We start from the raw sequence: 14,971 nt of genomic DNA, 5'->3' as shown, positions 1-14,971 counted from the left end.
GAAAGATTTTTATTCATTAATGTAGTGAGCATAGCTTCATATAGTGGCAGAGTATGACCTTTAGATGACTCTAGTGTAAATTCCCCAGCTGCCTCTTGAGGTGACTGAACCAATTTTCTACCCCTCTGGGCCTTGGTGTAGAGCACTGGATGTGAATAATGAATCTTGGAACACTCTAAAAATAAATTAAAAAAAAAAAAAAAAAAAAAGAAGCCTTCATCCAGAAAAATGAGGATTCTTCTACACGTAGAGGTCAAGGATTCATGAGGAAAACTAAAGGAAACTAAATGTGATGCACTTTGCACAGTGACTTTCTTAGGCACTCCTTGGGCTGGTAGTTGGGTCCCTCCCCCTACCTTTTATTCTTTACATTGTGACCATTAGCATCTGAAGGGAACCTGGCTTTTTCTCCTCATTGGAGGTCAGATAACCCTCAGTCAGCCAGAGATACAGCCTCAGCTAGAGTATACCCTTAAGCTTAGGGTCATTCAAGTGAAATTTTTGGTGGTTTCATGTATAATTTTGTTTTCTGTTCCTTTGTTTCATGTGAATCACTAGGGAATTCCTGAAGGCAAACTTATGTGACAACTACGGTTTTCTTTAGAATGGCTAAAATAAAAATTTTAGATTCAGAGTACCCTTAAAAAGGCACCCATTTAAAAATTAGTTGCAAACTTAATGCAATCTTAATGTGATATATTTTAATGTGTATGCATTTTTTTATTGCTACAGCTGTTAAAAAACTGAAAGATGTGGAATATCTGGGGACAGTTGCCAGTGTTTGCCTTCATTCGGACTATGCTGCCGCACTTTTTGAAGGCAAAGTCCAGTTGCATTTAGTAAGTATAATTTTGAAGTCCTGGAGCCCTGGGGACTCTGGATGACTCCAATTAGTGATGCGGAGGAACAGCCTAATGTCAGATTGCCAAGAACTTTGTTCAGGAAGCAACCACATACAGACTAGCTAGAAAGTCAAGTGTAGATGAAGGACTAACAAAACTCTTCACCCATCTGCATGAGATGCTCACTTAACTTTCTTGCGCTGGTGGTAAAGTGCATCTAGTGGAAAACTAAAAACTGATGGGAACCTTCTATGTCTGCGCTCCCTGCCAGGAATTGACTTACACAGTTGGGCAGGTCACTTGTGGGGATCCTTGAAATGATACTTATAAAATTGTTCAAAAGATACTGGCTCCTGAAATAATGGGTCTTCTAAGCAAGGGGGCATCTCCTACATCTATTTCTTGGCTCTTTGCTTCTGGGAAACCAGACCCCTGGAGAGCCGGCTGCAAAGATTATTTCCACTCAAGAGGGATGTTTAATGCTGCCCTGCTGGCGAGCTGGGTTCCTGTCTGATGTCTTTCTCGATAGATGATGGGTAGTCCGATGAGTCTGAATGTTTAATCGAACTTAAGAAGACTACTCTCTTCTGTCTCCCTAGATGGTGCAGAGCAACTTTATTTCAATCTATGAGCTACTGTTATTCTTTATGTCTTTCTGTTTTAGATAGAAAGTGAAATCTTGGATGCTCAGGAAGAACGTGAGACCCGGCTTTTCCCAGCAGTGGACGATAAGTGCCGTATTTTATGCCATGCCTTAACTGCTGATTTCCTCATCTATGGTACAGATGTATGTATTGGCTTCTTTAATATAGAACATAGGGGAATTTCTAATTTTTAATTTTTCATATATGTGTGTGTGTTTGTGTAATATATACATACATATAGGTGTACGTATGTGACATATATACCTTACCTCCTATATACACTTATGTACAGCACATAGGTCCCCGGATTTGCTAGTAGCAAGTGCTTTTGTGATTATATAAACAATTTTGATGGCAGAGTGAAAAGAGCAGACTTTGGAGTCTAGAAAATCTGGGGTCAGATTCCCATACTTGGCAGTTTTCTTACTTGCTAGGTGCTACTTAACCCATTCCAAGCCGCATTTTCCTTATCTAGTTGCTTTAGGGATCTAATTTGGTGATGAACATAAGACATATCATTGAACTTTAGATCTCCAATGCCTACTAACAAATGGCAAAATTATTTGAATATTGAGAATCCCACTTTACTCTTTGGGTTGTTGTTTGCTTGTTTGTTTTATATTTTTAGAGAGCGAGAGTATGAGCTGGGGAGGGAGAGGCACAGAGAGAGAGGAAGAGAGAGTATCTTAACCAGGCTCCACGCCTGGTTAGGTGTGGAGCCTGATGCGGGGCTCGATTTCATGACCCTAAGATCATGACTTGAGCTGAAATCAAGTCAGACGCTTAACCAACTGAGCCACCCAGGTGCCCTGATCTTTGGTCCTTTGAACCACCAGTACCCTAGACCTCTAAATATTGTACTAGCCGGATGGACATAAAACATATAGTAATAGCATCTTACATTCGTAAAAGGCTTTCAAAGATTTTTTCAAAGCATATCATACCTGTTGTCTTGTTGAATCTCTAGAAGAATTTAGTAAAGGTAGGAAGGTCACTGTTTTCCACAGTAGGAAACCAATTATTGACTGTTTCAAACACTTCATTTTCTCCCTTTAAACTGCTTTCTAAAGTAAACATGTCTTTACCACATGCTTATGGCTGTAAGAGAGACTTTAAGTCCAACCTAAATACTAATACTAATATACATCAGTACGGTAGGTCTCACATGTCCAATAAAGTAGTAAGAGATATGGTAAATAATAGCAAATGTAGTACATTTATGCGAGATGTAACAGTTTATAAAGCCCTGATCTCGCTTGTTTTATCTCATTAGTTTTATAAAATAAGCAGGGAAGTTTTAGAGACTGAAGAACACTGAAGATTAAGAGGTTAGTAAGTTTGTAACAGATGCAGATCTTGGCCAGTATCTCCTGATGTAAAATCCACTCTTTGCACTCTTCCCCTCGGCATTTTGAATTGAGAACTCAAGGTGTGGTGGTCTGTCCGGAAGTCAGCATTTATCTCAATCTCTTTCTTGAGTGATTCTAAAAATACGTTTTTTAAAGTTTTAGCGGGGTATGACTGATTCACAACAAACCAGTATTTAAAGTCCACAGTTTGATAAGTTTTGACTTGTCTGTACCTGTGAAGCACCATCTGCTCAATCAAAATAGTGAACATGGTCATCACCACCAAACGTTTTCTCATGCCCCTTTATGATTCTTCCTTCCCGTCCTGCAACCCCCCATGTCACTACAAATGAGTTTCTGTTTTCTAGATTTTTATGTAAATGGAATCACATGGTATACACTTCTTTCTTTCTGCCTTCTTTTATTCAGTATCATTATTTTGAGATTCATTCCTCTTGTGTGTATCAATTGATTCCTTTTTCCTGCTGGCGTGGCATTTTATAGTATATCTTTATCATAATCGGCTTAACCATGAACCTAAGGATGGACTTTGGGGGTGTTTCCAGTTCGGGGTTGTTTCCAGCCTGGATTATTTCCAGTATGGGGTATTTACAAATAAAGCTGCTGTAAACATTCGTGTTCAAGCCTTTGCATGGACATATGTTTTCTTTTCTCTTGGATAAATACCAACAAGTAGAATGGCTATATCATATGGCATGTGTATGTTTAAGTTTTTAAGATACTGACAAACTGTCTCTATGTTGGTTGTACCATTTTACATTCCCATCAACAGTGTGAGCCTTCCAATTCCTCCACATCCTCACTGACATTTGATATGGTCAATCTTTTTAATTTTACCCACTCTTAAGTATGTAGTGAAATCTTGTGATTTTAATTTGCTTTTCCCTAATGGATTCCTGTGGATTGCTTTTCCCCCCTCTCTCCTTCCCCCTCCACCAGCATCTTTTTATGGGCTTGTTTGGCCTCAGTATATCTTTGGTGAAGTGTCTGTTCAAATTTCTTTGACCATTTCTTAATTGGGTTGTTTTCTTATTATTGATTTTTGAGAGTTCTTTATATATTCTGGATTCAAGTCCTAATTTATCAGATATATGCTTTCTACGTATTTTCTCACAGTGCATCAGTTGCCTTTTCATTCTCTTAACAGTGTTGCTGATAGAGAAGAAATTTTTTTTTATTTTGATGAATTCCAACGTACCAATTTATTTTTTTTACAGATTGTGTTTTGGTGTCATATCTAAGTAACCTTTGCCTAACCCAAGGTCCCAGAGTTTTTCTCCGGTGTTTTTCTCTATAAGTTTTGCAGTTTTATGTTTTGTACTTAGGTCTATGATCCATTTTGAGTTAATTTTTATTTATGCTGTGAGGTATGGATCAAAGTTCATTTTTTTGTTTAAAGATATTCCAGTTGTCCCAGCACTATCTGTTGAAAAGATTGTCCTTTCTCCACTAAATCTCCTTTGTACTTTTGTCAAAAATCAAATTGTCCATGAGCGTTTGGGTCTTTTTCTGGAATTGCTCAGTCCATTGATCCATGCGTCTGTGTTTTACTAAAACAGTATAGTTTTAGTTCACTAAAACTGTTCTAATTACTCTAGCTTTATAATAAGTCTTGAAATCAGGTCACATTAGCCCTCCAACTTTGAGTTTCTTTTTCCAAGCTGTCTTGGCTGTTCTCAGTACTTTGCATTCCCATTTGAATTTATGATAAGCTTATCAATTTTTACAAAAGGGCTCCTGGGAATTTTAATGGGATCATGTTGAATTTATGGATCAATTGCCACCTTAGCAGAATCTACTCACCAATGAACGAGGTATATATCTCCATTCATTTAGATTTTAATTTCTCTTAGTGTTTTTTGTATTTTCAGTGTCCCAGCATCCCTTCAGTCAGATTTATACCTTAAGTAGTTCATATTTTTGTATTTTATCATTTTTCATATTTTTAACGCATAGTATTACTTTTTAAATGTTAACATCTGATTACTCATTTGTGGCATTTAGAAATGCAACAGATTTGGGGGTATTAATCCTGTATAGTGCAGCCTAACTGAATTCACTGAGTAGTTAATAGTAGTTTTTTGTAGATTCATTGGATTTTCTATATAGATGATCATGTCATCTCTGAATGTAGCTTTATTTCTTCCTTTCAATATGGATGCCATTTATTTATTTATTTATTTACTTACTTACTTACTTATTAGATTTTATTTGAGAGAGAGACAGAACACTAGCAGGGGGACGGGCGGACCAGAGGGAGTAGACTTCCCTCTGAGTGGGAAGACTGACACAGGGCTGGATCCCAGGACCCCGAGATCATGACCTGAACCAGAGGCGGACACTTAACCCACTGAGCCACCCAGGTGCCCCATGGATGCCTTTTATTCTATTACATTGTTGAATAGGAATGGAGAAAGTGGCTTTCTATGTCTTATTCTTGACCATTAAATATGATTTTAGCTGTGGATCTTTTGTAGTTGCCTGTTATCAGGTTGTATGCATACTACAAAACCTAAAACAACCATTAAAATGATAGAGTTGTAGCTAATAAGTCAACAAATTAGATAAAATCAAATAATAGAAGATACACAATCATATTAAACCCCTTTAAGCTCTGGTTCCTCTTTTCTACTTTTTTGCATACCCGATAATTTTACTTTTTGGGATGCAGGATATTTTTGTATTCCTAAATATATTCTTTTTTTACACCCAAACTTGGGGAGGTGGAGAGGGAGAGAATCTCCAGCAGGCTCCCTGCTGAGCACAAAGCCCCATGCGGGGCTCAGTCTCAGGACCCATGAGTTCATGACCTGAGCCAAAATCAAGAGTCAAACGCCTAATCGACTGAGTCACTCCGGTGCTAAAAATACTCTTGAGCTTTGCTCTGGGATGCAGTTAATTGACTTAGTTAGAAACAGTTTGACCCTTTTGAGTCTGGTTTTATGATTTCTTAGACAGATGTGAAACACTGCTCAGTCTCTAGCTGATTATTCCCACTTCTGATCTTTCTGAGTTCTCTACCCAGTGCCCTGTGATTTCTTCTAGTCTGATCATTGGAGGTATTTACTATTCCCAGTCCTGTTCCCTCTAATCCCTTTGGATGGTTCTTTCCCTGGCCTTGTGGCTTTCTCACTTGCCTGCAGGGATCAGTACCTGCTAAGGACTCACAGCAGACCCCCTGCAGCTCTCCAGGCTTCTCTCTCTTGTGCTCTGCCCTGCAAACCACGGCCACCTGTTCTCCCCAGACTTCCTGCTGCGTCTCCTCAGCTCGAGGAGCCACGCTCTGCCTGCATCCTCCTCCCTTTGCCATGTCTTGAAAACTCTCAAAGCAAAAGCTGGCGGGCTCGCAGGGCTCACCTGATGTATTTCCAAAATCTTGGGCAGAACTCATTGTTCTTTGTTGCCTCATTCCAGGATCTTGAAAACTGCTTTTTCATGATTTTTGTCTACTGTTTTTGGTTGTTTGGGGTAGGGAAATTAAGTCCTGGCTGTTACCCTATCTTAGCCTGAATAAGAAGCCCAAGATGTTATGTGTTTTTATTTTAATTTAACTTTTTTTTTTTTTTTGAGATCATTATAGAGTCACAGGCAGTTGTAAGAAACAATACAAAGTGATCCCACGTAAGAAACAAAACAGAGAGATCCAGTATGCTCTTTTCCTAGTTTCCCTCAATGGTAACATTATATTACATATCATAGTGAGGATATTAACATTGACAGTCAAGATACAGAATGGAGGATATTAACATTGACAGTCAAGATACAGAATGGTTCTTGAACCACAAGGATGCCTTCATGTTGCTATTTTATAGACACACTCACTTGCCTACTGCCCTCACCCCAATCTTAATCCCTGCTAACAAAGTTATAGTTACAAAAAGCGTTACAACAGGGGTTGAACTGTAGGAGTCTACTAGTATGTATATTTTTTCCAATAAATGCAGGACCTGTCCACTTATGTATTTTTTTCTCAATAAATACGGTACTGTAAATATATTTTTTCTTATGGTTCTTATAATATTTTCTCTAACTTTATTGGAAGAATACAGTATATAATACATTTAACACACAAAGTATGTGTTAATCAACTATGTTATCGGTAAATCTTCCAGTCAGTAGTAGGCTATTAGTAATTTAGTTTGGGGGAGTCAAAGTTATACATGCATTTTCAGCTGTCGGGATGAGAGTGGTCAGTGGTCAACCTTAATCTCTGTGTTGTTCAAGGATCAACTGTAATCTCCATTTCTATAATCTGACATTTCAGTAGTGTTATGTAAGTAGAATCATACACTGTGTAACCTTTGGGGATTGCTTCTTTTCACTCACATACTTCTCTGGAGATGTATTTGAGTCATTGTGTGCAACAATAATTTGTTCATTTTTATTGCTGAATAGTATTCTATGGTATGGATATACCAGTTTGTTTAAGCGTTCACCAATTGAAGGGCATCTGGATAGGTTCCCATTTTTGACTGTTGCCCGTGAAGCTTCTATAAACATTCATAGACAGGTTTTTGTGTGAACAAATTTTTACTTCTCTGTAATAAGTACCCAGAAGTAAATGTGAAGTTATGACTTCATCACATCCACTATGAGGCTGTAATAAAAAAAAGTCAGATAATAACAAGTGTTGAGGGGGTTGGAGAGGAATCAGAACTCTTTTTTTTTTTTTTAAGATTTTATTTATTTATTTGACAGACAGAGATCACAAGTAGGCAGAGAGGCAGGCAGAGAGAGAGAGAGAGAGAGAGAGAGAGAGAAGCAGGCTCCCTGCAGAGCAGAGAGCCCGATGCGGGGCTCGATCCCAGGACCTCGAGATCAAGACCTGAGCCGAAGGCAGCGGCTTAACCCACTGAGCCACCCAGGCGCCCCAGGAATCAGAACTCTTATACGCTGCTGGTGGGAATGTAAAATGGTGCAGCTGCTCGGCAGAACACACTGGTAATTCTGTAAGAGATTAAACATAGGGGTACCTGGGGGACTCAGTTGGTTGAGCATCTGACTCGATTTCGGCTCAGGTCATGATCTCAGGGTTATGTTTTCCAGCCCTACTTCGGGCTCTGTGCTCAGTGGGGAGTCTGCTTGAGATTCTCTCTCTTCCTCTCCCTCTGTCCCTCCCCCTTCTCTCAAATAATAAATAAATAAATAAATCTATACAAAAATAGATAAATAAATAGACATAGCTACCTTATGACCCAGGAATTTCATTCCTAGGTTATACCCAAGATATGGGTTTATATTAAAACTGTGTATTCATTGGGGAGAATTAACATGATTATTATGGTGAGTCTTCTAATCCATGAACACTGTATACCCTCCATTTATTTAGATCTTCTTTGATTCTTTCATCAGGGTTGTATAGTTTTCAGCATCCAAATCCTGTGCAAGTTTTCTTAAATTTATACCTAAATATTTCATCTTTTTTGAGTGATTATAAATGGTAATATATTTCTAAATTTTGATATGTATAGTTCATTGCTAAATATAGAAATACAGTTGATTGCATGAGGTGTTTTTGTTTATTTCAGTCTTCTAATTGGTCTTAATTAACAGCAAGAATATTTAAAAATAACATGATTTGAAAGTTATTCTTAAACAGTGAAGATATTTCTTATAAATGGAAACTCTGAAAATCAATTATACTTCAATAGCACTAAGAATATTAGAACTAACTGTTGAATCACATGTACATTCTCACTTACTCTCTTGGATCTGTACATTTACATATAGTAAATACTAGTTTTAGACTCTTCCTGCATGAAAAATATGGTACATTTTCTCTTAAAATTGGAAGTGTGTTTAAGTGCATAAAGTATTTCCTTGCAAACTTTTTATTCCTATTACTGGATTTTTTTTTTCTTTAGACTGGTGTTATTCAGTATTTCTACATCGAAGATTGGCAATTTGTTAATGATTATCGACATCCTGTTGGTGTGAAAAAGATTTTTCCTGACCCAAATGGAACCAGATTAATTTTCATTGATGAAAAAAGTGATGGATTTGTCTACTGTCCAGTAAGTCTGGAAGATTTTTTAAGCATTCATTTTTTTTAATATATAAAGAATATATATATAATATATAAAGAAAAGTATTTTAATATGTATTATATATAAAAATCATTGTTCCATAACTAGTTGAAGGATTAGAGTACTTTGTTAAATCATGTTTGTGATCCATTTTTATAACTATTTACATCAAGAAAACTTTTTCCATTATTCTGCAGTTTTTCATAGTGTCAGTCTCAGAAAGATTCTTTAAATGGAAAAATAGTTACATTCTGTACACTTTACCTTTATTTACTGAACAATATTACAGTATATCTTGATGTACGTGACTTTTCTCTCCAGATATGCAATAAGCTTCAGAGGTAGGGACTCCTTTCTGCCCATCTCACTTGATTTTCCTCTTGCCTTATTGATCCTGAACAGAAAGAAAAGATATTTTTGTATATGATAGATTAAAAACAGGTAGACCCTTTTTAGAATCAGTTACTCTTATTTTTATACACCCCTTACTTTTTTTTAAAAATACCTTAGAAAAAGGAGATAGGTTTACTGTATTTATAGGTTTACTGTTTTTACTGTACTTGGGTTTTTCATTTACTTACTTTTGATGTCCAGTTAATGATTTAGTGTGTTCTTGGTCACAGTTCACATAGCCTACAGCTGCTCTTGGAGGCATTTTTTTTTTAAGATTTTATTTAATTATTATAGAGAGAGCACAGGTAGGGTGGGGAGGGGCAGAGGGAGAGGCAGATTCCCCGCTGAGCCAGGAGCCAGAAGCAGGCTTGATCCCAGAACCCTGAGATCATGACCCGAGACAGAGATCATGATCTTTCTTTCCTTCCTTCCTTCCTTTTCTCTCTTCCTTTCCTTCCTTCCTGTCTCTCCTTTTCTTCCTTCAACTCTTTTCTTTTTTTCCTCTTTTTATCTTTGATAAATCTTTGTTACATTTGATAAATGGAACAGGTTTCCCCACAGGAGCTCTTGGATTATTGAAGCAAAATTCCCAATGGGCCAATTCTTAATTCAACCCATTCCTCTCCCAGTCACAGAACAAATGAGGACAAATGCCATGAATAGCAAGATAACCCCTGAGTTCTCTCTGCTTGGTCAGGAAATCCCTCTTGGACGAACCCCCTTTCTGTAATAGGGTCCTTGTCCGAGCTGCCTGCACCTGGGCTCACCACAGACAGAAGCTGCGGCCAAGGGTACCTAGAAGGTAGGCGGGAAAGCAGGGATCTGGCTGGAGTTGAGAACTGGGGTCTGACCTCTACAGAAAGGGTGAAGAGTTAGAGCAGTCTGAACGAGTTAATGCACTTTTCTTTCACCTGTGACAGTTCTCCTTTCCTTGATGATTTCTGTTAAAGAGGCTACATGACCTCCCTCATGGCATGGCTGTGAGGTTTCAGTGAGTTGTTCTCCAAACCCTTGGTTGGGCACATGGTAATTACTTAGCAGGTGTTAGCTAAAGCCCCCCCTCTTTATTGCTTTACCACCCTTAAACCCCTCAGGTTCCAGAATTATCTCCCTCACTGCCCATTCCCATTCCTGTTTCCAACTCTAACCTGCCGATCCGTTACATGTTAAGAAAAAAAGTGCCGGTGAAACAGAATCCTCCCAAATCCGCCAGGACTGTGCTGAGAGTACAGGCGCTCCCTAACCCCACCTGTGGCCCGGGTTTGCTTTTATCTAAAGCAAGATCTCATTGCCAGGTTAGAATTTTAGGTGGTTGGGCACGATATCCCAGGGGAGCACGGTGCCGCCCCCCCCCCCGCCCCCGGAGTGAATTCCTCCTATAAGTTACACCAGTCTTTCCACAGTTAAGGCGAGCTTGGCAGGGAAGAGGAAGGTGGGCTTCTGCTGCAGTCTTCCCCCCACCTCCCCCCCTAGGGTAGGGCACGGGAGGTGGCCTTGGCCTCCAGCCCAGTGTGCCATGCGTTGGATTTGATTTGATGACTCGCCCTGTCATAGCGCGTTACTACTGCAGTTCACTCTTCTACTCCGCTTCAGTGAATCCCAGAGAAACACTGCTCCTGTGGTGTACTTACAGGAAAATATATCATCATTCAGGGGCGCCTGGGTGGCTCAGTCCGTTAAGCGTCTGCTTGGGCTCAGCTGGTGATCCCAGGTCCTGGGATCGAGCCCCACGCCAGGCTCCCTGCTCAGTGGGGAGCCTGCTTCTCTCTACCCCTTTGCCCCTACCCCCTGCCCCCAGCTTGTGTTCTCTCTCTCTCAAACAAATAAATAAAATCTTTAAAATAAATTAAAAAAAAAAGTATGTAACTATTCAGATGACCAGTACTGCTCTTTAAAATTCCTACATTTACTTGCAGGTTTCCTTCATACGTATATTTATTCAACCAAGTATTCCGCACTGTGTGTGTGGTAAGGAAGCGACTGACATTATACAGTAGAATCGGGAGCGTGACTTTTTCCTTACAAACACCCTAATATAACAGCCTTGTACCCTGTCACTCTCTGTAAGCCCATTAAGGATGACGAACTATATTACAGAAAGTTCGTAAATAGTTAGGGTGTGGTGGTTAAGTGCATGGAGTCTGAAGACAAACAGACCTCGATTTCAGATGAATAATAACAACTAGTATTTTTGTGCTGAGTACACCTTACATATATCAGGTGTCTTTTACTCCTTATGGCAGCCTCAGAGATAAGTATATATATATTTTTTCCTTTTCTTTTTTAAGTAAACTTTAGGCCCAAGCTAGGGCTCCAATTCATAGCCCTGAGATCAACAGTCACATGTCCTACTGACTGAGCCGACCAATGGGCTCCCCCAAGAAATACTCATAATATTGGTCATTTTACAGGTGAAGAAAGTAAGGTTTGAAAAGATAAATCTTTGTTACATTTGATAAATGAAACAGTTTCCCCACAGGAGCTCTTGGATTATTGAAGCAAAATTCCCAATGGGCAATTCTTAATTCAACCCATTCCTCTCCTAGTCACAGAACAAATGAGGACAAATGCCATGAATAGCAAGATAACCCCTGAGTTCTCTCTGCTTGGTCAGGAAATCCCTCTTGGACAAATCCCCCTTTCTGTAACAGGGTCCTTGTCCGAGCTGCCCAAGCTCCACGCCTGGGCTCACTTGGGCTTGCCATTTTCTGACTGTGTGACCTGGGACACACAGTCCCAGGTCACACAGTCAGAAAATGGCATCTGTGGTCTGAGCCCGGGGTGACTTCCTCCAGAGTCCTCGCTTTGATCGGAATCCCAGTTTCACCATTGATAAAATGGGTGCAGCTCTTCTTTTTTCTTTAAAAAAAATATATTTTATTTATTTATTTGACAGACAGAGATCACAAGTAGGCAGAGAGGCAGGCAGAGAGACAGAGAGGGAAGCAGGCTCTCCACTGAGCAGAGAGCCCAGTGTGGGGCTCGATCCCAGGACCCTGAGATCATGACCTGAGCTGAAGGCAGAGGCTTAACCTACTGAGCCACCCAGGTACCCCAAAAATGGGTGCAGATCTACCTACTCTGTAGCTTGTTATGTAAAAATGAAATGGGACGATGTGCACAAGGCATTTAGTATGTGCCTGCAATGTAATAAGCACTGAAGAAATGGTTACCTTGGGGCTCCTGGGTGGCTCAGGTCATGATCCCAGGGTTTTGGGATCGAGCCCGAATCAGGCTCCCTGCTCTGTGGGAAGCCTGCTTCTCCCTCTACCCACTGCTCATGCTCTCTCTTGGTCATTCTCTCTTTTTCTGTCAAATAAATAAAATAAAATAAAATAAAATAAAATAAAAGGTTACCTTTAAAAAAAATTCTACCCCCAGTCTGGTGGCACTGTGCACCATCTGCATAAACCTAGGATCAGTGTCAAGCAGTGGTTGGAAGCATAAGCATAAGTCTAAGCATAGGCTGGGGCGCAGTCTGCGTACTGCAACCAAGTCCTGCTTTTCAGCTTACTAGCTGTGTGACTCTGGGCAAATTTCCTGTGCCTGAGCTGCTTTCTCCGCAACATGGGCATAAGGATGCCTACCCTGGGGGCACCTGGTTGGTTCAGTCAGTTAAGTGTTTGACTTCATCTCCGGTCATGATCTCGGGGTCCTGGGTTCGAGCCCCACATTGGGCTCACTGCTCAGCGGGGGGCCTGCTTCTCCCTCTCCCTCTTCCCCTCCCCCTGCTTGTGCCCTCTTCCTCTCTTATGCTCTGCTATCTCTCTCTCAAATAAATAAATAAAACCTTTAAAAAAAAGAATGCCTATCTTGTACAGTATAAGGTTAGAATTCAATCAGGTTGTATATAAATAAGTAATTAGCACAATGCCTGATAAGTAGCACTATTAGAAACATAATTAGAACTACATATAATTTTAAATTTTCTGCTAACCACATTTTTTTTTTACAAGAAGATAAAAAGAAATAGGTGAAATTGATGTTAATGTGTTCAACCCAATATTAATACTTCGGTATGTAATCGATATAAAATATGACTGAAATGTTTTACTCCCTTTTTCGTACTAGCTCCCTGAGATCTAGTGGGTCGTCTAAACTTCTGTCTCAGTCGGCCTAGACACATTTCAGCTTTCAGAGAGCACCGGACTATGAGCTAGTGGCTACTCTGTTGCACAGCTCAGCTCTAGAGTATTAGCTAGTCTGTGCTCTTACATTTCCTTCTTATTTTGCAAGCAAGATGCAAGTTAAGGGAGGGAGGAGGGGGTATGGCTCAGCTGCACATTCAGAGCAGATACAAGCCCGTGTGTGGAGGTCGGTGGAATATGTACATTGATTTTTTTTTAATAGCTTATATCACTAACAGTACATTTTATATTTATTGGCGTGTGTTCTAGAGAAGGCTTTGAAATAAAACAGACCCAGTGGAGTTTATTTGATTTCCAGATATGTATGAATTAATTAGTTTCTTCTCTAGCTGGACCATTTCTATGCCAGGTTTTGAAAATTTTCTCAACACAAGTGTGTTCATAGTTTAAACTTCTGTTGTGTTCAGCAGCTTTGATCTTTTTTTGTTTGTTTTATTAAGCTGAAGCTTTTGTGTCCAGACTTGCCATTTTTCCTGAAAATGCACCGTTTTTTAATTTAAATTTTAAATTTTTTTAAATTAATTTAATTTTTTGTACCAAGTTTTAGATAAAAGTCTTGATTTGCCATACAAACCCCGGGGTTTTTTTCAAGCCAGATCTAGTAAAGGAATAGGACAAGGAACTTTCCTTCCCACTGTGGCTGGAGTGTTGCTGGGGTGAACGAGGTGGGAAAGCTGCGGGCCGCCAAGGCAGCAAACACGCCCCTAACCAAGCCAGCGATGACAGTTACAGTACAGACTTGGGGCAGATCTGTAAATCCTGTTTCGTAGGTTAATGATGCTACCTATGAGATTCCAGACTTTTCACCAACCATTAAAGGTGTTCTTTGGGAAAACTGGCCGATGGATAAAGGCGTATTTATTGCCTACGATGACGATAAGGTGTACACTTATGTCTTCCACAAGGACACGATACAAGGTACGTAATCATTTTTCTTGTGCAGTTGTTGGTAAATAAATTTCCGTGACAGTGAAGTTAAAGCATTCCTTTCTGATTTATGGGCTAAAGATCCGCTTTTAACATTAAGGTGTCTGTTTTCAAATCTAGGGTCCAAGGTCATTTTGGCCGGAGGCACCAAAGTGCCCTTCTCTCACAGACCTTTGCTGTTGTTTAACGGAGAGCTGACCTGCCAGACGCAGAGCGGGAAAATAAACAACATCTACCTAAGCACCCACAAGTTCCTTGACAGTTTAAAAGACGTGGGGCCGAGCGAGCTGCGGCAAATGCTGTCGCAGACTTTAATGCTCAAAAGGTGGGGACTCCAGAGGCTTCTCCCCTTCTCCTGAGTGTCAAGTTTGCTTTGTGCTTTTTAAAGGTCAAATCCTATTAAAGTAGCGGGAGATGACAGTATTTCCATCATTTACAGGATTATTGGGAGGCTTAGATAAGAAAACCAGGTAGGGGGGCGGAGACTGTGTGTAAATTCTAAAGGAAGTGCAACTGTCCTAAGCCCTTCAGAAAAAAAGAGGTTCCTCATCACCCAAATAGCACACTTACAGAGAAATGAATGATTAATAATTATATAATTAATAATTAATAAGCCTCATG

The 14,971-nt window shown here is 39.8% G+C and overlaps 1 protein-coding gene across 1 annotated transcript in view; it reads left to right on the top strand.

Moving 5' to 3' along the window:
- The window catches only part of WDR19 (WD repeat domain 19), a 98,463-nt gene that overhangs the window by 35,498 nt on the left and 47,994 nt on the right, over positions 1–14,971 (top strand). Inside the window, exons 12-16 of the mRNA XM_082727584.1 lie at positions 733–839; positions 1,507–1,629; positions 8,721–8,870; positions 14,194–14,341; positions 14,471–14,675. Of these exons, the coding sequence (XP_082583710.1) occupies positions 733–839; positions 1,507–1,629; positions 8,721–8,870; positions 14,194–14,341; positions 14,471–14,675 (733 nt within the window). The remainder of the gene's footprint in view (positions 1–732; positions 840–1,506; positions 1,630–8,720; positions 8,871–14,193; positions 14,342–14,470; positions 14,676–14,971) is intronic.

Source organism: Mustela nivalis (assembly GCF_964662115.1).
Source record: "Mustela nivalis genome assembly, chromosome: 4".
Lineage (NCBI taxonomy): Eukaryota > Metazoa > Chordata > Mammalia > Carnivora > Mustelidae > Mustela > Mustela nivalis.
This window is presented reverse-complemented; position numbering and strand designations above follow the sequence as displayed.